General features: G+C 54.9%; 1 protein-coding gene across 1 annotated transcript in view; it reads right to left on the reverse strand.

Annotated features, from left to right (window-relative positions):
• Window positions 1–24,004, reverse strand: part of LOC121273337 (natural resistance-associated macrophage protein 2-like) — a 192,805-nt gene extending 168,801 nt beyond the window's left edge. The window contains exons 1-2 of the mRNA XM_041180487.1: window positions 23,918–24,004; window positions 19,476–19,595 (exon numbers count right to left, since the gene is read on the reverse strand). Coding sequence (XP_041036421.1) covers window positions 19,476–19,595; window positions 23,918–23,989 — 192 coding nt within the window. The 5' untranslated portion in view covers window positions 23,990–24,004. The remainder of the gene's footprint in view (window positions 1–19,475; window positions 19,596–23,917) is intronic.
• Window positions 24,005–27,102: the final 3,098 nt, after the last annotated feature.

The following is a 27,102-nucleotide window of genomic DNA, read 5'->3' on the forward strand; positions in this document are numbered from 1 at the left end:
GACTGGGAAATGGGGACTGGGGGAAACGGGGACTGGGAAATGGGGACTGGGGGAAATGGGGACTGGGAAACGGGGACTGGGAAATGGGGACTGGGGGAAATGGGGACTGGGAAACGGGGATTGGGGGAAATGGGGACTGGGAAATGGGGACTGGGGGAAATGGGGACTGGGGGAAATGGGGACTGGGAAATGGGGCTTGTGAAATGGGGACTGGGAAACGGAGACTGGGAAACGGGGACTGGGAAATGTGGACTGGGAAACGGGGACTGGGAAACGGGGACTGGGAAATGGGGACTGGGAAATGGGGACTGGGAAATGGGGACTGGGGGAAATGGGGACTGGGAAATGTGGACTGGGAAATGGGGACTGGGAAATGGGGACTGGGAAATGGGGACTGGGGGAAATGGGGACTGGGAAATGGGGACTGGGAAATGGGGACTGGTGGAAATGGGGACTGGGAAATGGGGACTGGGAAATGGGGACTGGGGGAAATGGGGACTGGGAAACGGGGACTGGGAAATGGGGACTGGGAAATGGGGACTGGGAAATGGGGACTGGGGGAAATGGGGACTGGGAAACGGGGACTGGGAAATGGGGACTGGGAAATGGGGACTGGGAAATGGGGACTGGGAAATGGGGACTGGGGGAAATGGGGACTGGGAAACGGGGACTGGGAAATGGGGACTGGGAAATGGGGACTGGGAAATGGGGACTGGGGGAAATGGGGACTGGGAAACGGGGACTGGGAAATGGGGACTGGGGGAAATGGGGACTGGGAAATGGGGACTTGGAAAGGGGAACTGGGAAATGGGGACTGGGAAATGGGGAATGGGGGAAATGGGGACTGGGAAATGGGGACTGGGAAATGGGGACTGGGAAATGGGGAATGGGGGAAATGGGGATTGGGGGAAATGGGGACTGGGAAATGGGGACTGGGGGAAATGGGGACTGGGAAATGGGGACTGGGAAATGTGGACTGGGAAACGGGGACTGGGAAAAGGTGACTGGGAAATGGGGACTGGGAAATGGGGACTGGGAAAAGGGGACTGGGAAATGGGGATGGGGGAAATGGGGACTGGGAAATGGGGACTGGGAAACGGGGACTGGGAAATGGGGACTGGGGGAAATGGGGACTGGGAAACGGGGACTGGGAAATGGGGACTGGGAAACCGGGACTGGGAAATGGGGATTGGGGGAAATGGGGACTGGGAAATGGGGACTGGGAAACGGGGACTGGGAAATGGGGACTGGGAAATGGGGACTGGGAAATGGGGATTGGGGGAAATGGGGACTGGGAAATGGGGACTGGGAAATGGGGACTGGGGGAAATGTGGACTGGGAAATGGGGACTGGTAATGGGGACTGGGAAACGGGGACTGGGAAATGGGGACTGGGAATTGGGGACTGGGAATTGGGGAATGGGGGAAAAGGGGACTGGGAAATGGGGACTGGGAAATGGGACTGGGAAACGGGGACTGGGAAATGGGGACTGGGAAATGGGGACTGGGAGATGGGGACTGGGAAATGGGGATGGGGGAAATGGGGACTGGGAAATGGGGACTGGGGGAAATGGGGACTGGGGGAAATGGGGACTGGGGGAAATGGGGACTGGGAAATGGGGACTGGGAAATGGGGACTGGGGGAAATGGGGACTGGGAAATGGGGACTGGGGTAAATGGGGACTGGGAAATGGGGACTGGGGGAAATGGGGACTGGGGGAAATGGGGACTGGGAAATGGGGACTGGGGGAAATGGGGACTGGGAAATGGGGACTGGGGTAAATGGGGACTGGGAAATGGGGACTGGGGGAAATGGGGACTGTGAAATGGGGACTGGGGGAAAGGGGGACTGGGGGAAATGGGGACTGGGAAACGGGGACTGGGAAACGTGAACTGGGGAAATGGGGACTGGGAAATGGGGACTGGGGGAAATGGGGACTGGGAAACGGGGACTGGGAAATGGGGACTGGGGGAAATGGGGACTGGGAAATGGGGATTGGGGGAAATGGGGACTGGGAAATGGGGATTGGTGGAAATGGGGACTGGGAAATGGGGATTGGGGGAAATGGGGACTGGGAAATGGGGATTGGGGGAAATGGGGACTGGGAAATGGGGACTGGGGGAAATGGGGATGGGGGAAATGGGGACTGGGGGAAATGGGGACTGGGAAATGGGGCTTGGGAAATGGGGACTGGGAAACGGAGACTGGGAAACGGGGACTGGGAAATGTGGACTGGGAAACGGGGATTGGGAAATGGGGACTGGGAAATGGGGACTGGGAAAAGGGGACTGGGAAACGGGGACTGGGAAATGGGGACTGGGAAAAGGGGACTGGGGGAAATGGGCACTGGGAAATGTGGACTGGGAAACGGGGACTGGGAAATGGGGACTGGGAAATGGGGACTGGGAAATGGGGACTGGGGGAAACGGGGACTGGGAAACGGGGACTGGGAAATGGGGACTGGGGGAAATGGGGACTGGGAAATGGGGACTGGGAAACGTGAACTGGGGAAATGGGGACTGGGAAATGGGGATTGGGGGAAATGGGGACTGGGAAATGGGGACTGGGGGAAATGGGGACTGGGAAACGGGGACTGGGGGAAATGGGGATTGGGAAATGGGGACTGGGGGAAAGGGGGACTGGGGGAAATGGGGACTGGGGGAAATGGGGACTGGGAAACGGGGACTGGGAAATGGGGACTGGGGGAAATGGGGACTGGGAAATGGGGACTGGGAAACGTGAACTGGGGAAATGGGGACTGGGAAATGGGGATTGGGGGAAATGGGGACTGGGAAATGGGGACTGGGGGAAATGGGGACTGGGAAACGGGGACTGGGGGAAATGGGGATTGGGAAATGGGGACTGGGGGAAAGGGGGACTGGGGGAAATGGGGACTGGGAAACGGGGACTGGGAAATGGGGATTGGGGGAAATGGGGACTGGGAAATGGGGATTGGGGGAAATGGGGACTGGGAAATGGGGACTGGGGGAAATGGGGACTGGGGGAAATGGGGACTGGGGGAAATGGGGACTGGGAAATGGGGCTTGTGAAATGGGGACTGGGAAACGGAGACTGGGAAACGGGGACTGGGAAATGTGGACTGGGAAACGGGGACTGGGAAATGGGGACTGGGAAATGGGGACTGGGAAAAGGGGACTGGGGGAAATGGGCACTGGGAAATGTGGACTGGGAAACGGGGACTGGGAAATGGGGACTGGGAAATGGGGACTGGGGGAAATGGGGACTGGGAAATGGGGACTGGGAAATGGGGACTGGGAAATGGGGACTGGGAAATGGGGACTGGGAAATGGGGACTGGGGGAAATGGGGACTGGGAAACGGGGACTGGGAAATGGGGACTGGGGGAAATGGGGACTGGGAAACGGGGACTGGGAAACGGGGACTGGGAAACGGGGATTGGGGGAAACCGGTACTGGGAAACGGGGACTGGGAAACGGGGACTGGGAAACGGGGACTGGGGGAAATGGGGACTGGGAAATGGGGACTTGGAAAGGGGAACTGGGAAATGGGGACTGGGAAATGGGGAATGGGGGAAATGGGGACTGGGAAATGGGGACTGGGAAATGGGGACTGGGAAATGGGGAATGTGGGAAATGGGGATTGGGGGAAATGGGGACTGGGAAATGGGGACTGGGGGAAATGGGGACTGGGAAATGGGGACTGGGAAATGGGGATTGGGGGAAATGGGGACTGGGAAATGGGGACTGGGAAATGGGGATTGGGGGAAATGGGGACTGGGAAATGGGGACTGGGAAATGTGGACTGGGAAACGGGGACTGGGAAAAGGGGACTGGGAAATGGGGACTGGGAAATGGGGACTGGGAAAAGGGGACTGGGAAATGGGGATGGGGGAAATGGGGACTGGGGGAAATGGGGACTGGGGGAAACGGGGACTGGGAAACGGGGATTGGGGAAAATGGGGACTGGGAAATGGGGACTGGGAAATGGGGACTGGGAAATGGGGACTGGGAAACCGGGACTGGGAAATGGGGATTGGGGGAAATGGGGACTGGGAAATGGGGACTGGGAAATGGGGACTGGGGGAAATGTGGACTGGGAAATGGGGACTGGGTAATGGGGACTGGGAAACGGGGACTGGGAAATGGGGACTGGGAATTGGGGACTGGGAATTGGGGAATGGGGGAAAAGGGGACTGGGAAATGGGGATTGGGGGAAACCGGTACTGGGAAACGGAGACTGGGAAACGGAGACTGGGAAACGGGGACTGGGGGAAATGGGGACTGGGAAATGGGGACTGGGAAACGGGGACTGGGAAATGGGGACTGGGGGAAACGGCGACTGGGAAACGGGGATTGGGGGAAACCGGTACTGGGAAACGGAGACTGGGAAACGGAGACTGGGAAACGGGGACTGGGAAACGGGGACTGGGGGAAATGGGGACTGGGAAATGGGGACTGGGAAATGGGGACTGGGGGAAATGGAGACTGGGAAATGGGGACTGGGAAATGTGGACTGGGAAACGGGGACTGGGAAACGGGGACTGGGAAATGGGGACTGGGAAACGGGGACTGGGAAACGGGGACTGGGAAACGGGGACTGGGAAATGGGGATTGGGGGAAACGGGGACTGGGAAATGGGGACTGGGAAATGGGGATTGGGGGAAATGGGGATTGGGGGAAATGGGGACTGGGAAATGGGGAATGGGGGAAACGGGGACTGGGAAACAGGGACTGGGGGAAACGGGACTGGGAAACGGGGACTGGGAAATGGGGACTGGGGGAAATTGGGACTGGGAAACGGGGACTGGGAAATGGGGACTGGGGGAAATGGGGACTGGGAAACGGGGACTGGGAAACGGGGACTGGGAAACGGGGACTGGGAAATGGGGATTGGGGGAAACGGAGACTGGGAAACGGGGACTGGGAAACGGAGACTGGGAAATGGGGACTGGGAAATGGGGACTGGGAAACGGAGACTGGGAAATGGGGACTGGGAAACGGAGACTGGGAAATGGGGACTGGGAAACGGGGACTGGGAAACGGAGACTGGGAAATGGGGACTGGGAAATGGGGACTGGGAAATGGGGACTTGGAAAGGGGGAATGGGGGAAATGGGGACTGGGAAATGGGGACTGGGAAATGGGGACTGGGAAATGGGGAATGGGGGGAAATGGGGATTGGGGGAAATGGGGACTGGGAAATGGGGATTGGGGGAAATGGGGACTGGGAAATGGGGATTGGGGGAAATGGGGACTGGGAAATGGGGACTGGGAAATGGGGACTGGGAAATGGGGATTGGGGGAAATGGGGACTGGGAAATGGGGACTGGGAAATGGGGATTGGGGGAAATGGGGACTGGGAAATGGGGACTGGGAAATGTGGACTGGGAAACGGGGACTGGGAAAAGGGGACTGGGAAATGGGGACTGGGAAATGGGGACTGGGAAAAGGGGACTGGGAAATGGGGACTGGGAAACCGGGACTGGGAAATGGGGATTGGGGGAAATGGGGACTGGGAAATGGGGACTGGGAAATGGGGACTGGGGGAAATGGGGACTGGGGGAAATGGGGACTGGGGGAAACGGGGACTGGGAAACGGGGACTGGGAAATGGGGACTGGGAAATGGGGACTGGGAAATGGGGACTGGGAAACCGGGACTGGGAAATGGGGATTGGGGGAAATGGGGACTGGGAAATGGGGACTGGGAAATGGGGACTGGGGGAAATGTGGACTGGGAAATGGGGACTGGGTAATGGGGACTGGGAAACGGGGACTGGGAAATGGGGACTGGGAATTGGGGACTGGGAATTGGGGAATGGGGGAAAAGGGGACTGGGAAATGGGGACTGGGAAACGGGGACTGGGAAATGGGGACTGGGAAATGGGGACTGGGAAATGGGGATGGGGGAAATGGGGACTGGGGGAAATGGGGACTGGGGGAAATGGGGACTGGGGGAAATGGGGACTGGGGGAAATGGGGACTGGGAAATGGGGACTGGGAGATGGGGACTGGGAAATGGGGACTGGGGGAAATGGGGACTGGGGGAAATGGGGATGGGGGAAATGGGGACTGGGGGAAATGGGGACTGGGGGAAATGGGGACTGGGGGAAATGGGGACTGGGGGAAATGGGGACTGGGAAACCGGGACTGGGAAACGTGAACTGGGGAAATGGGGACTGGGAAATGGGGACTGGGGGAAATGGGGACTGGGAAATGGGGACTGGGGGAAAGGGGGACTGGGGGAAATGGGGACTGGGAAACGGGGACTGGGAAACGTGAACTGGGGAAATGGGGACTGGGGGAAATGGGGACTGGGAAACGGGGACTGGGAAATGGGGACTGGGGGAAATGGGGACTGGGAAATGGGGATTGGGGGAAATGGGGACTGGGAAATGGGGATTGGGGGAAATGGGGACTGGGAAATGGGGATTGGGGGAAATGGGGACTGGGAAATGGGGACTGGGAAATGGGGACTGGGAAATGGGGACTGGGAAATGGGGACTGGGGGAAATGGGGACTGGGAAATGTGGACTGGGAAACGGGGACTGGGAAATGGGGACTGGGGGAAATGGGGACTGGGAAACAGGGACTGGGAAATGGGGACTGGGGGAAACGGCGACTGGGAAACGGGGATTGGGGGAAACCGGTACTGGGAAACGGAGACTGGGAAACGGAGACTGGGAAACGGGGACTGGGGGAAATGGGGACTGGGAAATGGGGACTGGGAAATGGGGACTGGGAAATGGGGACTGGGAAATGGGGACTGCGAAATGTGGACTGGGAAACGGGGACTGGGAAACGGGGACTGGGAAATGGGGACTGGGAAACGGGGACTGGGAAATGGGGGACTGGGAAATGGGGACTGGGAAATGGGGATTGGGGGAAATGGGGATTGGGGGAAACGGGGACTGGGAAATGGGGACTGGGAAATGGGGACTGGGAAATGGGGATTGGGGGAAATGGGGATTGGGGGAAATGGGGACTGGGAAACGGGGACTGGGAAATGGGGACTGGGGGAAATTGGGACTGGGAAACGGGGACTGGGAAAAGGGGACTGGGGGAAATGGGGACTGGGGGAAATTGGGACTGGGAAACGGGGACTGGGAAAAGGGGACTGGGGGAAATGGGGACTGGGGGAAATTGGGACTGGGAAATGGGGACTGGGAAATGGGGACTGGGAAATGGGGACTGGGGGAAATGGGGACTGGGAAACGGGGACTGGGAAATGGGGACTGGGGGAAATGGGGACTGGGAAATGGGGACTGGGAAACGGAGACTGGGAAACGGGGACTGGGGGAAATGGGGACTGGGAAATGGGGACTGGGAAACGGGGACTGGGAAATGGGGACTGGGAAACGGGGACTGGGAAACGGGGACTGGGAAACGGGGACTGGGAAACGGGGACTGGGAAACGGGGACTGGGAAACGGAGACTGGGAAACGGGGACTGGGGGAAATGGGGACTGGGAAATGGGGATTGGGGGAAATGGGGACTGGGAAATGGGGACTGGGAAATGGGGACTGGGAAATGGGGACTGGGAAATGGGGAATGGGGGAAATGGGGATTGGGGGAAATGGGGACTGGGAAATGGGGACTGGGGGAAATGGGGACTGGGAAATGGGGACTGGGAAATGGGGATTGGGGGAAATGGGGACTGGGAAATGGGGACTGGGAAATGGGGATTGGGGGAAATGGGGACTGGGAAATGGGGACTGGGAAATGTGGACTGGGAAACGGGGACTGGGAAAAGGGGACTGGGAAATGGGGACTGGGAAATGGGGACTGGGAAAAGGGGACTGGGAAATGGGGATGGGGGAAATGGGGACTGGGGGAAACGGAGACTGGGAAACGGGGATTGGGGGAAATGGGGACTGGGAAATGGGGACTGGGAAACCGGGACTGGGAAATGGGGATTGGGGGAAATGGGGACTGGGAAATGGGGACTGGGAAATGGGGACTGGGAAATGGGGACTGGGGGAAATGTGGACTGGGAAATGGGGACTGGGTAATGGGGACTGGGAAACGGGGACTGGGAAATGGGGACTGGGAATTGGGGACTGGGAATTGGGGAATGGGGGAAAAGGGGACTGGGAAATGGGGACTGGGAAACGGGGACTGGGAAATGGGGACTGGGAAATGGGGACTGGGAAATGGGGACTGGGAGATGGGGACTGGGAAATGGGGATGGGGGAAATGGGGACTGGGGGAAATGGGGACTGGGGGAAATGGGGACTGGGGGAAAGGGGGACTGGGGGAAATGGGGACTGGGAAATGGGGACTGGGAAACGTGAACTGGGGAAATGGGGACTGGGAAATGGGGACTGGGGGAAATGGGGACTGGGAAACGGGGACTGGGAAATGGGGACTGGGGGAAATGGGGACTGGGAAATGGGGATTGGGGGAAATGGGGACTGGGAAATGGGGATTGGGGGAAATGGGGACTGGGAAATGGGGATTGGGGGAAATGGGGACTGGGAAATGGGGACTGGGGGAAATGGGGACTGGGAAAAGGGGACTGGGAAATGGGGACTGGGGGAAATGGGGACTGGGAAATGGAGACTGGGAAACGGGGACTGGGAAATGTGGACTGGGAAACGGGGACTGGGAAATGGGGACTGGGAAATGGGGACTGGGAAAAGGGGACTGGGGGAAATGGGCACTGGGAAATGTGGACTGGGAAACGGAGACTGGGAAACGGGGACTGGGAAATGTGGACTGGGAAACGGGGACTGGGAAATGGGGACTGGGAAATGGGGACTGGGAAAAGGGGACTGGGGGAAATGGGCACTGGGAAATGTGGACTGGGAAACGGGGACTGGGAAATGGGGACTGGGAAATGTGGACTGGGAAACGGGGACTGGGAAATGGGGACTGGGGGAAATGGGGACTGGGAAACGGGGACTGGGAAATGGGGACTGGGGGAAACGGGGACTGGGAAACGGGGATTGGGGGAAACCGGTACTGGGAAACGGAGACTGGGAAACGGAGACTGGGAAACGGGGACTGGGAAATGGGGACTGGGAAATGTGGACTGGGAAACGGGGACTGGGAAATGGGGACTGGGGGAAATGGGGACTGGGAAACGGGGACTGGGAAATGGGGACTGGGAAATGGGGATTGGGGGAAATGGGGATTGGGGGAAATGGGGATTGGGGGAAATGGGGATTGGGGGAAATGGGGACTGGGAAATGGGGACTGGGAAACGGGGACTGGGAAATGGGGACTGGGAAATGGGGATTGGGGGAAATGGGGATTGGGGGAAATGGGGACTGGGAAATGGGGAATGGGGGAAACGGGACTGGGAAACGGGGACTGGGAAATGGGGACTGGGGGAAATTGGGACTGGGAAACGGGGACTGGGAAAAGGGGACTGGGGGAAATGGGGACTGGGGGAAATTGGGACTGGGAAACGGGGACTGGGAAATGGGGATTGGGAAAAGGGGACTGGGAAATGGGGACTGGGAAACGGGGACTGGGAAACGGGGACTGGGAAATGGGGACTGGGGGAAATGGGGATTGGGGGAAATGGGGACTGGGAAATGGGGACTGGGAAATGGGGACTGGGGGAAATGGGGACTGGGAAACGGGACTGGGAAACGGGGACTGGGAAATGGGGACTGGGGGAAATGGGGATTGGGGGAAATGGGGACTGGGAAATGGGGACTGGGAAATGGGGACTGGGGGAAATGGGGACTGGGAAACGGGGACTGGGAAATGGGGACTGGGAAACCGGGACTGGGAAATGGGGACTGGGAATTGGGGACTGGGAATTGGGGAATGGGGGAAACGGGGACTGGGAAATGGGGACTGGGAAATGGGACTGGGAAACGGGGACTGCGAAATGGGGACTGGGAAATGGGGATGGGGGAAATGGGGACTGGGAAATGGGGACTGGGGGAAAGGGGGATTGGGGGAAATGGGGACTGGGAAATGGGGACTGGGGGAAAGGGGGATTGGGGGAAATGGGGACTGGGAAATGGGGACTGGGGGAAAGGGGGATTGGGGGAAATGGGGACTGGGAAAAGGGGACTGGGGGAAATGGGGACTGGGGGAAATGGGGACTGGGAAATGGGGATTGGGGGAAATGGGGACTGGGAAATGGGAACTGGGGGAAATGGGGACTGGGAAATGGGGACTGGGAAATGGGGATTGGGGGAAATGGGGACTGGGAAATGGGGACTGGGGGAAATGGGGACTGGGAAATGGGGACTGGGAAATGGGGACTGGGAAATGGGGACTGGGGGAAATGGGGACTGGGGGAAATGGGGACTGGGGGAAATGGGGACTGGGGGAAATGGGGACTGGGGGAAATGGGGACTGGGGGAAATGGGGACTGGGAAACGGGGACTGGGAAATGGGGACTGGGAAACGGGGACTGGGAAATGGGGATTGGGGGAAATGGGGACTGGGAAATGGGGATTGGGGGAAATGGGGACTGGGAAATGGGGACTGGGGGAAATGGGGACTGGGGGAAGTGGGGACTGGGGGAAATGGGGACTGGGAAATGGGGACTGGGAAATGGGGACTGGGAAATGGGGATTGGGGGAAATGGGGACTGGGAAATGGGGATTGGGGGAAATGGGGACTGGGAAATGGGGACTGGGGGAAATGGGGACTGGGGGAAATGGGGACTGGGAAACGGAGACTGGGAAATGGGGACTGGGAAAAGGGGACTGGGGGAAATGGGCACTGGGAAATGTGGACTGGGAAACGGGGACTGGGAAATGGGGACTGGGAAATGGGGACTGGGGGAAATGGGGACCGGGAAATGGGGACTGGGAAATGGTTACTGGGAAATGGGGACTGGGGGAAATGGGGACTGGGAAACGGGGACTGGGGGAAATGGGGACTGGGAAACGGGGACTGGGGGAAATGGGGACTGGGAAACGGGGACTGGGAAACGGAGACTGGGAAACGGGGACTGGGGGAAATGGGGACTGGGGGAAATGGGGATTGGGGGAAATGGGGAATGGGGGAAATGGGGACTGGGAAATGGGGACTGGGAAATGGGGACTGGGAAATGGGGACTGGGAAATGGGGACTGGGAAATGGGGATTGGGGGAAATGGGGACTGGGAAATGGGGACTGGGAAATGGGGATTGGGGGAAATGGGGACTGGGAAATGGGGACTGGGAAATGTGGACTGGGAAACGGGGACTGGGAAAAGGGGACTGGGAAATGGGGATGGGGGAAATGGGGACTGGGGGAAATGGGGACTGGGGGAAATTGGGACTGGGAAATGGGGACTGGGAAATGGGGATTGGGAAAAGGGGACTGGGAAATGGGGACTGGGGGAAATGGGGACTGGGGGAAACGGGGACTGGGAAATGGGGATTGGGGGAAATGGGGACTGGGAAATGGGGACTGGGAAATGGGGACTGGGGGAAATGGGGACTGGGAAACGGGGACTGGGAAATGGGGACTGGGAAACCGGGACTGGGAAATGGGGATTGGGGGAAATGGGGACTGGGAAATGGGGACTGGGAAATGGGGACTGGGGGAAATGTGGACTGGGAAATGGGGACTGGGAAATGGGGACTGGGGGAAATGTGGACTGGGAAATGGGGACTGGGTAATGGGGACTGGGAAACGGGGACTGGGAAACGGGGACTGGGAAATGGGGACTGGGAATTGGGGACTGGGAAACGGGGACTGGGAAATGGGGACTGGGAAATGGGGACTGGGAGATGGGGACTGGGAAATGGGGATGGGGGAAATGGGGACTGGGAAATGGGGACTGGGGGAAATGGGGATTGGGGGAAATGGGGACTGGGAAATGGGGACTGGGGGAAATGGGGATTGGGGGAAATGGGGACTGGGAAATGGGGACTGGGAAATGGGGATTGGGGGAAATGGGGACTGGGAAATGGGGACTGGGGGAAATGGGGACTGGGAAATGGGGACTGGGAAATGGGGACTGGGGGAAATGGGGACTGGGAAATGGGGACTGGGGGAAATGGGGACTGGGAAATGGGGACTGGGGGAAATGGGGACTGGGAAATGGGGACTGGGGGAAAGGGGGACTGGGGGAAATGGGGACTGGGAAATGGGGACTGGGAAACGTGAACTGGGGAAATGGGGACTGGGAAATGGGGACTGGGGGAAATGGGGACTGGGAAACGGGGACTGGGAAATGGGGACTTGGGGAAATGGGGACTGGGAAATGGGGATTGGGGGAAATGGGGACTGGGAAATGGGGAGTGGGGGAAATGGGGACTGGGAAATGGGGATTGGGGGAAATGGGGACTGGGAAATGGGGACTGGGGGAAATGGGGACTGGGGGAAATGGGGACTGGGGGAAATGGGGACTGGGAAATGGGGCTTGGGAAATGGGGACTGGGAAACGGAGACTGGGAAACGGGGACTGGGAAATGTGGACTGGGAAACGGGGACTGGGAAATGGGGACTGGGAAATGGGGACTGGGAAAAGGGGACTGGGGGAAATGGGCACTGGGAAATGTGGACTGGGAAATGGGGACTGGGAAATGGGGACTGGGGGAAATGGGGACTGGGAAACGGGGACTGGGAAATGGGGACTGGGGGAAATGGGGACTGGGAAACGGGGACTGGGAAACGGGGACTGGGAAATGGGAATTGGGGGAAACCGGTACTGGGAAACGGAGACTGGGAAACGGAGACTGGGAAACGGGGACTGGGGGAAATGGGGACTGGGGGAAATGGGGACGGGGAAATGGGGACTGGGAAATGGGGACTGGGAAATGGGGACTGGGGGAAATGGGGACTTGGAAAGGGGAACTGGGAAATGGGGACTGGGAAATGGGGAATGGGGGAAATGGGGACTGGGAAATGGGGACTGGGAAATGGGGACTGGGAAATGGGGAATGGGGGCAATGGGGATTGGGGGAAATGGGGATTGGGGGAAATGGGGACTGGGAAATGGGGACTGGGGGGAAATGGGGACTGGGAAATGGTGACTGGGAAATGGGGACTGGGAAATGGGGATTGGGGGAAATGGGGACTGGGAAATGGGGACTGGGAAATGGGGACTGGGGGAAATGGGGACTGGGAAATGGGGACTGGGAAATGTGGACTGGGAAACGGGGACTGGGAAAAGGGGACTGGGAAATGGGGACTGGGAAATGGGGACTGGGAAAAGGGGACTGGGAAATGGGGACTGGGGGAAATGGGGACTGGGAAATGGGGATTGGGTGAAATGGGGACTGGGAAATGGGGACTGGGAAATGGGGACTGGGGGAAATGGGGACTGGGAAATGGGGACTGGGAAATGGGGACTGGGAAATGGGGACTGGGAAATGGGGACTGGGAAATGGGGATTGGGGGAAATGGGGACTGGGAAATGGGGATTGGGGGAAATGGGGACTGGGAAATGGGGATTGGGGGAAATGGGGACTGGGAAATGGGGATTGGGGGAAATGTGGACTGGGAAATGGGGACTGGGAAATGGGGACTGGGGGAAATGTGGACTGGGAAATGGGGACTGGGTAATGGGGACTGGGAAACGGGGACTGGGAAATGGGGACTGGGAATTGGGGACTGGGAAACGGGGACTGGGAAATGGGGACTGGGAAATGGGGACTGGGAGATGGGGACTGGGAAATGGGGATGGGAAAAATGGGGACTGGGAAATGGGGACTGGGGGAAATGGGGATTGGGGGAAATGGGGACTGGGAAATGGGGACTGGGGGAAATGGGGATTGGGGGAAATGGGGACTGGGAAATGGGGACTGGGAAATGGGGATTGGGGGAAATGGGGACTGGGAAATGGGGACTGGGGGAAATGGGGACTGGGAAATGGGGACTGGGAAATGGGGACTGGGGGAAATGGGGACTGGGAAATGGGGACTGGGGGAAATGGGGACTGGGAAATGGGGACTGGGGGAAATGGGGACTGGGAAATGGGGACTGGGGGAAAGGGGGACTGGGGGAAATGGGGACTGGGGGAAATGGGGACTGGGAAATGGGGACTGGGAAACGTGAACTGGGGAAATGGGGACTGGGAAATGGGGACTGGGGGAAATGGGGACTGGGAAACGGGGACTGGGAAATGGGGACTTGGGGAAATGGGGACTGGGAAATGGGGATTGGGGGAAATGGGGACTGGGAAATGGGGATTGGGGGAAATGGGGACTGGGAAATGGGGACTGGGGGAAATGGGGACTGGGGGAAATGGGGACTGGGGGAAATGGGGACTGGGAAATGGGGCTTGGGAAATGGGGACTGGGAAACGGAGACTGGGAAACGGGGACTGGGAAATGTGGACTGGGAAACGGGGACTGGGAAATGGGGACTGGGAAATGGGGACTGGGAAAAGGGGACTGGGGGAAATGGGCACTGGGAAATGTGGACTGGGAAATGGGGACTGGGAAATGGGGACTGGGGGAAATGGGGACTGGGAAACGGGGACTGGGAAATGGGGACTGGGGGAAATGGGGACTGGGAAACGGGGACTGGGAAACGGGGACTGGGAAACGGGAATTGGGGGAAACCGGTACTGGGAAACGGAGACTGGGAAACGGAGACTGGGAAACGGGGACTGGGGGAAATGGGGACTGGGGGAAATGGGGACGGGGAAATGGGGACTGGGAAATGGGGACTGGGAAATGGGGACTGGGGGAAATGGGGACTTGGAAAGGGGAACTGGGAAATGGGGACTGGGAAATGGGGAATGGGGGAAATGGGGACTGGGAAATGGGGACTGGGAAATGGGGACTGGGAAATGGGGAATGGGGGCAATGGGGATTGGGGGAAATGGGGATTGGGGGAAATGGGGACTGGGAAATGGGGACTGGGGGAAATGGGGACTGGGAAATGGTGACTGGGAAATGGGGACTGGGAAATGGGGATTGGGGGAAATGGGGACTGGGAAATGGGGACTGGGAAATGGGGACTGGGGGAAATGGGGACTGGGAAATGGGGACTGGGAAATGTGGACTGGGAAACGGGGACTGGGAAAAGGGGACTGGGAAATGGGGACTGGGAAATGGGGACTGGGAAAAGGGGACTGGGAAATGGGGATGGGGGAAATGGGGACTGGGAAATGGGGAATGGGGGAAACGGGGACTGGGAAACGGGGACTGGGAAATGGGGATTGGGGGAAACGGGGACTGGGAAATGGGGACTGGGAAACGGGGACTGGGAAATGGGGATGGGGGAAATGGGGACTGGGGGAAATGGGGACTGGGAAATGGGGATTGGGTGAAATGGGGACTGGGAAATGGGGACTGGGAAATGGGGACTGGGGGAAATGGGGACTGGGAAATGGGGACTGGGAAATGGGGACTGGGAAATGGGGACTGGGAAATGGGGACTGGGAAATGCGGATTGGGGGAAATGGGGACTGGGAAATGGGGATTGGGGGAAATGGGGACTGGGAAATGGGGATTGGGGGAAATGGGGACTGGGAAATGGGGATTGGGGGAAATGGGGACTGTGGGAAATGGGGACTGGGAAACAGGGACTGGGGGAAACGGGGACTGGGAAACGGGGATTGGGGGAAACCGGTACTGGGAAATGGGGACTGGGAAACGGAGACTGGGAAACGGAGACTGGGAAATGGGGACTGGGAAACGGGGACTGGGAAACGGGGACTGGGAAATGGGGACTGGGAAACGGGGACTGGGAAATGGGGACTGGGAAATGGGGACTGGGAAATGGGGACTGGGAAATGGGGATTGGGGGAAATGGGGATTGGGGGAAATGGGGACTGGGAAATGGGGAATGGGGGAAACGGGGACTGGGAAATGGGGACTGGGAAATGGGGACTGGGAAATGGGGACTGGGAAATGGGGATTGGGGGAAATGGGGATTGGGGGAAATGGGGACTGGGAAACAGGGACTGGGGGAAACGGGACTGGGAAACGGGGACTGGGGGAAATGCGGACTGGGAAATGGGGACTGGGAAACGGGGACTGGGAAACGGGGACTGGGGGAAATGGGGACTGGGGGAAATGGTGACTGGGGGAAATGGGGACTGGGGGAAATGGGGACTGGGGGAAATTGGGACTGGGAAACGGGGACTGGGAAATGGGGATTGGGAAAAGGGGACTGGGAAATGGGGACTGGGAAACGGGGACTGGGAAATGGGAACTGGGAAACGGGGACTGGGAAATGGGGACTGGGAAATGGGGACTGGGGGAAATGGGGACTGGGAAATGGGGACTGGGAAATGGGGACTGGGAAATGGGGACTGGGGGAAATGGGGACTGGGAAATGGGGACTGGGGGAAATGGGGACTGGGAAATGGGGACTGGGGGAAATGGGGACTGGGAAATGGGGTTTGGGGGAAATGGGGACTGGGGGAAATGGGGACTGGGGGAAATGGGGACTGGGGGAAATGGGGACTGGGGGAAATGGGGACTGGGAAATGGGGACTGGGAAATGGGGAATGGGGGATATGGGGACTGGGAAATTGGGAATGGGGGAAATGGGGACTGGGAAATTGGGACTGGGAAATGGGGACTGGGAAATGGGGATTGGGGGAAATGGGGACTGGGAAATGGGGACTGGGAAATGGGGATTGGGGGAAATGGGGACTGGGAAATGGGGACTGGGAAATGTGGACTGGGAAACGGGGACTGGGAAAAGGGGACTGGGAAATGGGGACTGGGAAATGGGGACTGGGAAAAGGGGACTGGGAAATGGGGATGGGGGAAATGGGGACTGGGAAATGGGGAATGGGGGAAACGGGGACTGGGAAACGGGGACTGGGAAATGGGGATTGGGGGAAACGGGGACTGGGAAATGGGGACTGGGAAACGGGGACTGGGAAATGGGGTTGGGGGAAATGGGGACTGGGGGAAATGGGGACTGGGAAATGGGGATTGGGGGAAATGGGGACTGGGAAATGGGGACTGGGAAATGGGGATTGGGGGAAATGGGGACTGGGAAATGGGGATTGGGGGAAATGGGGACTGTGGGAAATGGGGACTGGGAAACTGGGACTGGGGGAAACGGGGACTGGGAAACGGGGATTGGGGGAAACCGGTACTGGGAAATGGGGACTGGGAAACTGGGACTGGGGGAAACGGGGACTGGGAAATGGGGACTGGGAAACGGAGACTGGGAAACGGAGACTGGGAAATGGGGACTGGGAAACGGGGACTGGGAAACATGAACTGGGGAAATGGGGATGGGGGAAACGGGGACTGGGAAACGGAGACTGGGAAACGTGAACTGGGGAAATGGGGATGGGGGAAATGGGGGACTGGGAAAAGGGGACTGGGAAATGGGGACTGGGAGATGGGGACTGGGAGATGGGGACTGGGAAATGGGGATTGGGGGAAATGGGGACTGGGAAACGGGGACTGGGAAATGGGGATTGGGGGAAACGGGGACTGGGAAACGGGGACTGGGAAATGGGGATTGGGGGAAACGGGGACTGGGAAATGGGGACTGGGAAACGGGGACTGGGAAATGGGGTTGGGGGAAATGGGGACTGGGGGAAATGGGGACTGGGAAATGGGGATTGGGGGAAATGGGGACTGGGAAATGGGGATTGGGGGAAATGGGGACTGTGGGAAATGGGGACTGGGAAACTGGGACTGGGGGAAACGGGGACTGGGAAACGGGGATTGGGGGAAACCGGTACTGGGAAATGGGGACTGGGAAACTGGGACTGGGGGAAACGGGGACTGGGAAATGGGGACTGGGAAACGGAGACTGGGAAACGGAGACTGGGAAATGGGGACTGGGAAACGGGGACTGGGAAACGTGAACTGGGGAAATGGGGATGGGGGAAACGGGGACTGGGAAACGGAGACTGGGAAACGTGAACTGGGGAAATGGGGATGGGGGAAATGGGGGACTGGGAAAAGGGGACTGGGAAATGGGGACTGGGAGATGGGGACTGGGAGATGGGGACTGGGAAATGGGGATTGGGGGAAATGGGGATTGGGGGAAATGGGGACTGGGAAATGGGGACTGGGAAATGGGGACTGGGATATGGGGACTGGGAAATGGGGACTGGGAAATGGGGACTGGGAAATGGGGACTGGGAAATGGGGACTGGGAAATGGGGACTGGGAAATGGGACTGGGAAATGGGGAATGGGGGAAACGGGGACTGGGAAACGGGGACTGGAAATTTCTGAAGGAGAGAATCTATCTCCACTTGGAGAGGCAAGGTTTGATCAGGGATAGTCAGCATGGCTTTGTCCGAGGGAGGTCATGCCTAACAAATTTGATTGAATTTTTGGAGGAGGTGACCAGGTGTGTCGATGAGGGTGGTGTAGTTGATGTAGTTTATATGGATTTCAGCAAAGCCTTTAACAAGGTCTCACATGGGAGACTTATAAAGAAGGCAAAGGCACTTGGGATACAGGGTAATTTGATAAGGTGGCTTCAAAATTGGCTTAGTTGTAGGAGCCGGAGGGTGATGACAGAAGGATGCTTTAGTGACTGGAAACCAGTGTCCCCAGAATTGGGGTGTTGAGTCTGGGAACTGGGGAGTGGGAATTGTCGAATGAGTCTGGGAATTGGGGAGTGGGCATTGGGGAGTGGAAATTGTAGAGTTGAGTCTGGGAAATGGAAAATGGGAATTGGAGAGTTAAGTCTGGGAATTGAGGAGTGAGAATTGGGGAGCGGGAATTGGGGAGTTGAATCTGGGAATTGGGGAGTGGGAATTGGGAATTAGGGAGTAGAGTCTGGGAATTCGGGAGTGGGAATTGGAGACTTGAGTCTGGGAAATGGAAAATGGGAATTGGAGAGTTGAGTCTGGGAATTGAGGAGTGGGAATTGGGAATTGGGGAGTAGAGTCTGGGAATTTGGGAGTGGGAATTGGAGAGTTGAGTCTGGGAATCAGAGAGTGGGAATTGGAGAGTTGAGCCTGGGAATTGGGGAGTGAGCGAAATTTTAGGAGAGCTAATGTAGGGGAGCAGAGATTGTTCAGCTGATGTTTTCTGAGCAGAATGCAATGGCTCTGACTGTCGGACTGCTGACATTTCCTTCCCATTCTCTATACACCTTCAGTGTCCTCTCTCTAATCCTGTTGCAGGTCCTCTCCAAGGGCGGCTTCATGTGTTGTCCCCATTGCAGTGCAAGGTTTTGCAGCTTTTAGCGAATCTTCTCTGAATCTGTATTGCAGGAATGCACCAGAACTGTGCAGGGTGCAGAATTGTTGCTTAATGGCCTGCTTGATCAGAGCTCTAGTCTAGCCATGAATTTAGTGATAGCTAATGAGTGTGGGTTCGTGAGAGGGCCCAGGAGCCATGAGCCACGGGTACACTTGGTTCCAGGCAGCCAGCCTCTCAATCACCATGTAGGGGCAAACATTGGCAGAGAGAGGACTGGTACAAGACAGAACTTCAAATACAATACCCTATCCCGTCACTTGGAGAAGATTTGGGAATTCTGATACAACATCAATGTGGTGGAGAATGGAAAAAATAGAGTCTCTTTTCATCCTGAGTTTCGCCAGGCCATTCCCAGTGGCGATAGTCAGGAAAACCATCTGCAAGGTCTTTTAGGCTATGTTTGCAACATTATTTGATGGGGAAATTTGGAACTCTGGTACGTACCTTGGGATACTGCCTGCGACAGACCTCAGCGAGCTGCATGCCACTTACTACTCCTAATCTGGCTGACAGCCTCTGCAACACGAGGCCAAGTATGGTGGCCAATAGCAAGACCCAGAGGATCTGAAGAAAGAATGGAGATTAAAAGCAAGACAAATGTCTTCTAATACTGTCACAAAACCTCTGTAAAAACCCTGCTAGGCCTAAATAGGTTTTCACTCTCACTTGTCATTCATAAGCACTCATTAACTCTCAAAGTGCCTGTGATGTTTACAAATTATTTCCTCCTGCTCTCTGTGCAGCTATAAACTCAACAACAGGAGGTGAATTTCTGGAGCTGGGTTGCTACAGGGTCCCTATAGGTAATCTATAGGTGCCTATACGTTATACCTGGACTCTGTTTGGTGCTCCCCTTTCCTTAGTAGCCGAGCTGAATTTCCAAAGCCAAAAGAACTGAATGCACCTGCCCAGTGTTGGAACATTGCTCACCACTGGCACGTTTTAGAACTCATGGGTGCACTTGTCACTTCCCAATAGTGTTAGTATGAGCCAGGCTTCCTGGCGTATGCCAGGAACTGAACTGGACCAGCCATACAAATACTATGGCTACAAGAGCAGTTCAGTGGGAATCCTGCAGCAAGTAACTCACCTCCTGACTCCCCAAAGCCTGTCCACCATCTACAAGGTACAAGTCATGAGACTGATGGAATACTCTCCACTTGCCTGGATGAGTGCAGCTCCCATAACACTCAAGAAGCTCGACACCATCCAGGACAAAGCAGCCCCGCTTGATTGGCACCCCATCCACAAACATTCACTCCCTCCACCACTGACACACAGTAGCAGCAGTGTGTACCATCTACAAGATGCACTGCAGCAACTCACCAAGGCTCCATCAACAGCACCTTCCAAACCCACAACCTCTACCATCTAGAAGGACAAGGGCAGCAGATACATGGGAACACCACCACCTGGAAGTTCCCCTCCAAGTCACTCACCGTCCTGACTCGGAAATATATCACCGTTCCTTCACTGTCACTGGGTCAAAATCCTGGAACTCCCTCCCTAACAGCACTGTGGGTGTACCTTCACCACATGGACTGCAGCGGTTCAAGAAGGCAGCTCACCACCACCTTCTCAAGGATTGGCCAATTAGGAATCGGCAATAATTATGGCTTTGCCAGTGATGTCCATATCCTAAGAATGATTATTTTCTTATTTATTCTTTCATGGTATGTGGGCGTCACTGGCTAAGCCAAACTTTATTCTCCATTTCTAATTGCCTGGTTGGATTCTCCTTTGTTGGAGATGATCATTGCCTCACTCCTGACCTTATGATGGAAGGAAGGTCATTGATGAAGCAGCTGAAGATGGTTGGACCAAGGACACTATCCTGAGGAACTCCTGCAGTGATGTCCTGGAACTGAGATGATTGATCTCCAACAGCCACAACCATCTTCCTTTGTGCTAGGTATGACTCCAACCAGTGGAGAGATTTCCCCCTGATTCCCATTGACTCCAGTTTTGCTAGGGCTCCTTGATGCCACACTCGGTCAAATGCTGCCTTGATGTCAAGGGCAGTCACTCTCACCTCACCTCTGGAGTTCAGCTCTTTTGTCCATGTTTGAACCAAGGCTGTAATGAGGTCAGGAGCTGAGTGACCCTGGCAGAACCCAAACTGGGCATCAGTGAGCAGGTTATTGCTAAGCAAGTGCTGCTTGATAGCACTGTTGATGATCCCTTCCATCGCTTTACTGATGATGGAGAGTAGACTGATGGGGCGGTAATTGGCCGGGTTGGATTTGTCCTGCCCAGGACATACCTGGGCAATTTTTCACATTGCCAGGTAGATGCCAGTGTTGTAGCTGTACTGGAACAGCTTGGCTAGGGGCGCGGCAAGTTCTGGAGCACAAGTCCTCAGTACTATTACTGGAACACTGTCAGGGCCCACAGCCTTTGCAGTATCCAGTGCCTTCGGCTGTTTCTTGATATCTCGTGGAGTGAATCGAATTGGCTGAAGACTGGCATCTGTGATACTGGGGACCTCCGGTGGAGGCCGAGATGGATCATCCACTCAGCACTTCTGGCTGAAGATTGTTGCGAATGCTTCAGCCTTATCTTTTGCACTGATGTGCTGGGCTCCTCTGTCACTGAGGATGGGGATATTTGTGGAACCTCCTCCTCCAGTGAGTTGTTTAATTGTCCACCACCATTCACGACTGGATGTAGCAGGACAGCAGAGCTTAGATCTGATCCATTGGTTGTGGGATCGCTTAGCTCAGTCTATCTCTTGCTGCTTATGCTGTTTGATATGCAAGTAGTCCTCTGTTGTAGCTTCACCAGGTTGACATCTCATTTTTAGGTATGCCTGGTGCTGCTCCTGGCATGTCCTCCTGCACTCTTTATTGAACCAGGATTGATCCCCTGGCTTGATGGTTAATGGGCAAGGGGTAGGGGTTCTTTTCCTGGACTCCACATGCCTATCCATGGAGTGTCTGATTTTCCTACAGGAGGTTTTGACCTCAAGAGCAAATTGCCTGATTATCCTATGTGGATTATGTAAATGAGGTTGCATCAATGCAACAAGGTTTTATCCCCAGTACATTCTTCACCCATGTATGCTGAGCCAAGGGCAGGGGAATAAATCTGATCTACTTTGGGGTGGTTCTTATACCTGGTTTGATCTTCTTTAATTTAATACTGATGTGTGGCGTGTTTCCACTGAGAATTTCCAGGGTTTTAAATGGCTCCTTAAGAACATTCTCTCTAAACTGTGCAGATATACCACCGCACACAAGACTATAAGCAATAGGAGCAGGAGTAGGCCACTCAGCCCTTTGAACCCGCTCCTCCATTCAGCGCAATCAAGGCTGATCCTCTACTTCAACAACATTGACCTGCATTATCCCCGTACCCCCTGATGTTTTTAAATATGTAGAAATCTATCGATCTCAGTCTGGAACACACTCAATGACTGAACCTCCCTCCAGGGCAGAGAATTCTAAAGATTCGCCACCCTCCGACTGAAGAAATTCCTCCTCGTCTCAGTCCTAAATGACCTGCCCCTTATTCTGAGGGGTACAACAGTCCAGAATACTGGTGTAGTGGTGATGTCACTGGAATAGTAATCCAGTACCCCAGGCTAATCCTCTGGGGACATGGGTTCAAATCCCACCACAGCAGCTGGTGGAATTTAAATTCAACTAATAAAATCTGGAATATAAAGCTATTCCCAGTCATGGTGACCATGAAACCATTGTCAATTGTTGTTAAAAACCCATCTGGTTCACTAATGTGAAGGAAATCTGTTGTCCTTACCTGGTCTGGCCTACATACGACTCCAAACCCACAGCAATGAGGTTGACTCTTAACTGCCCTCTGAAATGAGCTAGCAAGGGCAATTAGGGATGGGCAACAAATGCTGGCCTTGCCAGTGACACCCACATCTCATGAGGGAGTTTTGAAAAAGCACAGGGTGGCGAACAGGCATAAGAAGCGGTTCCTTTAAGATGTGCAGCTAGCGGCCAAACAGGCCATGCACAGCATGGGGGATTAGAGGGAGCTTTGCTCATGAACTCTCCACCTAAATGCCCCATGAGTTGGAGTGACTCGGAAAGGTGTGCACAGAGCTGCTCATTTATCCCTGACAACCTCTTTGCATTCACAGCAGTCAATGGCATTGTTTGCACTACTCCAGGTGGACATCGCCATTGGCTTGAAGTGGGTAGTGATTGTAGTTAAGGGATTTGGATCAATACACAGGCACACACTATCATCTTGTCCCTGGCCGGAACACTGAAGAGACCCAGGCAGTTGGGACCATCCTATGAACAAAACCATTTGCCCAGATTTTGTAATGATGGTGAAGCTGTCATCATGACTCTACGGAACTGGCAACAACGTCTGGCATTGGCTGAGAACAAGGTGGTGTGAACATCCAACCCTTGTCCAGGCCCACCTCCTGGCCCTAGTCCTTTGGTGTCAAGGGTCCTGTAAGAGGTGGGTGGAAATTTCGCCCTTTACAACACCCAGTCAGAACTCCCAATGTAGCCGGGATGCTTCTCCTGGTGTTGTCATGGGAGAACAGCAGCTTGGCTGGGCAATTCAAGGCCATATTCATCCTATGAAAAGTGCAGCAGGAATCTGTCTTGCTTGCTATCGCTGAACATGTTGCTGCATGATGAGCAGAGTGAGAGAATATGGCCTTCATCTGCTATCATAGTGACTTAAACTAGATTCTGGAGCTGCAAACATTTCCAGCGATAAGCAAAGGGATCGTCACCCGCTTGCATCTAACTTGCTCCAAAGGGTTGGCAGACACGTTGCTGTGAGTTTGCGCTCGGTTCATCAGTGTAAGATCAGACCGTTTTTTGTGCACAGAATTTTATACAAGTGAAAACCATTTACACAATGGGGAGATATTCCAAAAAGGGTGAAGGATGTACCTTAAATCCTGCCACAGCTCCAGACTGGAGGTCAGATTCAATGTTTCCTGGATCCAGGTATGCAATACTCATCAGAAACCCAGGTCCTGTAAAGGCCCAGAGCTTCCGAAAGCTAAATTGAGTCTATAGGTAAAAAGAAAGAGCAGTTGCTTAGACACGCTGGGTTTCTAGGCTTGTTTATATTTCTTCTGATGGAAATATCTACACTGTCCCATCAAACACTCCCAGGACAGGTACAGCACAGTGTTAGATACAGACTAAATCTCCCTCTACACTGTCCACATCAAACAATCCCAGGACAGGTACAGCACGGGGTTAGATACAGAGTAAAGCTCCCTCTACAGTGTCCTAAAAATACAATTAGCCATATGTTTAGAAAGCATTCCTTCTTGCATCAGTATAATGTATAATTCCTCAACTCTCCCTCCGTATATGGTGCATTAATTGCTTGCCATGCTGTGGCTGCAGTGCACAAAGTACTGGTAATCTGTTTATGTTTGGCCCAAATTCAGAATTTGGATCCTTGCTCAAGAGAGGAAAATTTCCATCAGTGGTTTGGGGTTGGATTGTGGCCCAGGTTCCAGGACAAAAGCATGAATCATCCAGGTGCTACTCCCTCTCTTTTTCTGCTGTTACTGACTGAGGGCTCTGGAGATAGCATGAAGGTCATGCCAATCATAGAGAAGCACGTCATTACAGATTATAAGGTGATGGAGGCAGGTGAGGGGGGAGGTTTTATTCGTCCCTGGGCGATGCTATGAAAGGAAGAAGATATGGATTACAGTCAGAAGTGGGAGTAACTGACCTTCACTTTATCAACTAGACTACATCCCAGAGCAACCTGCTGAAAAGGCAGAATGTTTTATTCACAATGGCATCGGCTGTAGTCCTGCTGAAAGTGAAGCTCACTGATATCTGTCTACAATGAATCCTCATTCAGTTAAGATGTGATCTGTCACAGTCAGACGAGGGTTTTGTGCCAACACAGGGGCACAGTGTACAGTACTTTTGTTAACTGATTTAACCGAGGCTGATTACTATTGCCTGAGGTTCTCTACTTCGCTGCTCAGACAGCAATGAAGTGTCCACTCACCGAGCTGCTGTTAGGGATAGGGATCTTCTCCTCCTGACTGGTTTCGAATGATATTTCCAAGGGAAATAACGATCCTGCTGAATTCATTCTGGTAAAAGTCGTGTCAATCATTTTGGGAGGCTTGTCTGTAAAGAATTTCAAATATATCACATTGCAGGCAAAGAAGCGGCAGTAAAAAATGTTCCACACTGCTCCCCCAGTGGCCCCTCTCCCTGTGACCCCTCCCTCTGTGACTCCTCACTCTGTGACTCCTCCCCCGTGACTCCACCTGCTGTGACCCCTCCCCTTAATTCCTCCCCCTGTGACCCCTCCCTCTGTAACCCCTCCCTCTGTAACTCTTCACTCTTTGACTCCTCACTCTGTGACTCCTCCCCCTGTGACCCCTCCCTTTGTGACTCCTCACTCTTTGACTCCTCCCTCTGTGACTCCACCTGCTGTGACTCCTCCCCTTAATTCCACCCCATGTGACCCCTCCCTCTGTAACCCCTCCCTCTGTAACTCTTCACTCTTTGACTCCTTCCTCTGTGACTCCACCTGCTGTGACTCCTCCCCTTAATTCCACCCCATGTGACCCCTCCCTCTGTAACCCCTCCCTCTGTAACTCTTCACTCTTTGACTCCTCTCTCTGTGACTCCACCTGCTGTGACTCCTCCCCTTAATTCCTCCCATGTGATTCCTCCCCCATGACCCCTCCCTCTGTGACTCTTCACTTTTTGACTCTTCACTCTGTGAGTCCTCCCTCTGTGACTCCTCACTCTTTGAATCCTCCCTCTGTGACCCCACCTGCTGTGACTGTTCCCCCCGTGACCCCTCCCCATGTGACCCCTCCCTATGTGACTCTTCTCTCTGTGATTCCTGTGTGACTTGTCCCGCTGTGACTCTTTCCTCTGTGACTCTAAGAGGCAGAAAACGTTACTGGGGGTTGGATATAGAACCCCAAACTGTAATGGTGATATTGGGAATGGCATTAAACAGGAAATTAGAGACGCATGCAATAAAGGAACATCTGTAATTATGGGTGACTTTAATATGCAAATCAAATTAGTAACAATGCCATAGAGGAGGGATTCCTGGAGTGTATACGGGATGGTTTTCTGGACCAATACGTTGAGGAACCAACTAGAGAACAGGCCGTCCTAGACTGGGTATTGTGTAATGGGAAAGGAATAATTGGCAATCTAGTTGTGCGAGGCCCCTTGAGGATGAGCGACCATAATATGATAAAATTCTTCATCAAGATGGAGAGTGACGTAGTTGATTCTGAGGCTAGGGCCCTGAATCTTAATAAAGGAAACTACGATGGTATGAGGCATGAGTTGGCTATGATGGACTGGGAAAATTACTTAAAGGGATGAAGGTGGATAGGCAATGGCAAACATTCGAAGAGTTCATGGGTGAACTGCAACAATTGTTTATTCCTGTCTGGCGCAAAAGTAAAACAGGAAAGGTGGCCAAACCATGGCTTACAAGGGAAATTAGAGATAGTATTAGATCCAAGGAAGAGGCATACAAATTGGCCAGAAAAAACAACAGACCTGAGGATTGGGAGCAATTTAGAATTCAGCAAAGGAGGACCAGGGGATTGATTAAGAAAGGGAAAATAGAGTACGAGCGGAAACTTGCAGGAAACATAAAAACTGACTGTAAAAGTTTCTATAGGTAAGTGAAGAGAAAAAGATTGGTGAAGATAAATGTAGGTCCCTTACAGTCAAAAACAGGAGAATTTATAGTGGGGAACAAAGAAATGGCTGACCGACTAAATACATACTTTGGTTCTGTCTTCACAAAGGAGGACACAAATAACATACCAGAAATGTTGGGGAACACAGGGTTTAGTGAGAGGGAGGAACTGAAAGAAATCAGTATTAGTAGGGAAATGGTGTTGGGGAAATTGATGGGATTGAAGGCCGATAAATCCCTGGGGCCTGATAATCTACATCCCAGAGCACTTAAGGAAGTGGCCCTAGAAATAGTGGATGCATTGGTGGTCATCTTTCGAGATTCTATAGACTCTGGAACAGTTCCTACAGATTGGAGAGTAGCTAATGTAACCCCACTATTTAAAAAGGGAGGTAGAGAGAAAACAGGGAAT

This window comes from Carcharodon carcharias, chromosome X, assembly GCF_017639515.1.
Source record: "Carcharodon carcharias isolate sCarCar2 chromosome X, sCarCar2.pri, whole genome shotgun sequence".
NCBI classification, from domain to species: Eukaryota; Metazoa; Chordata; class Chondrichthyes; order Lamniformes; family Lamnidae; genus Carcharodon; species Carcharodon carcharias.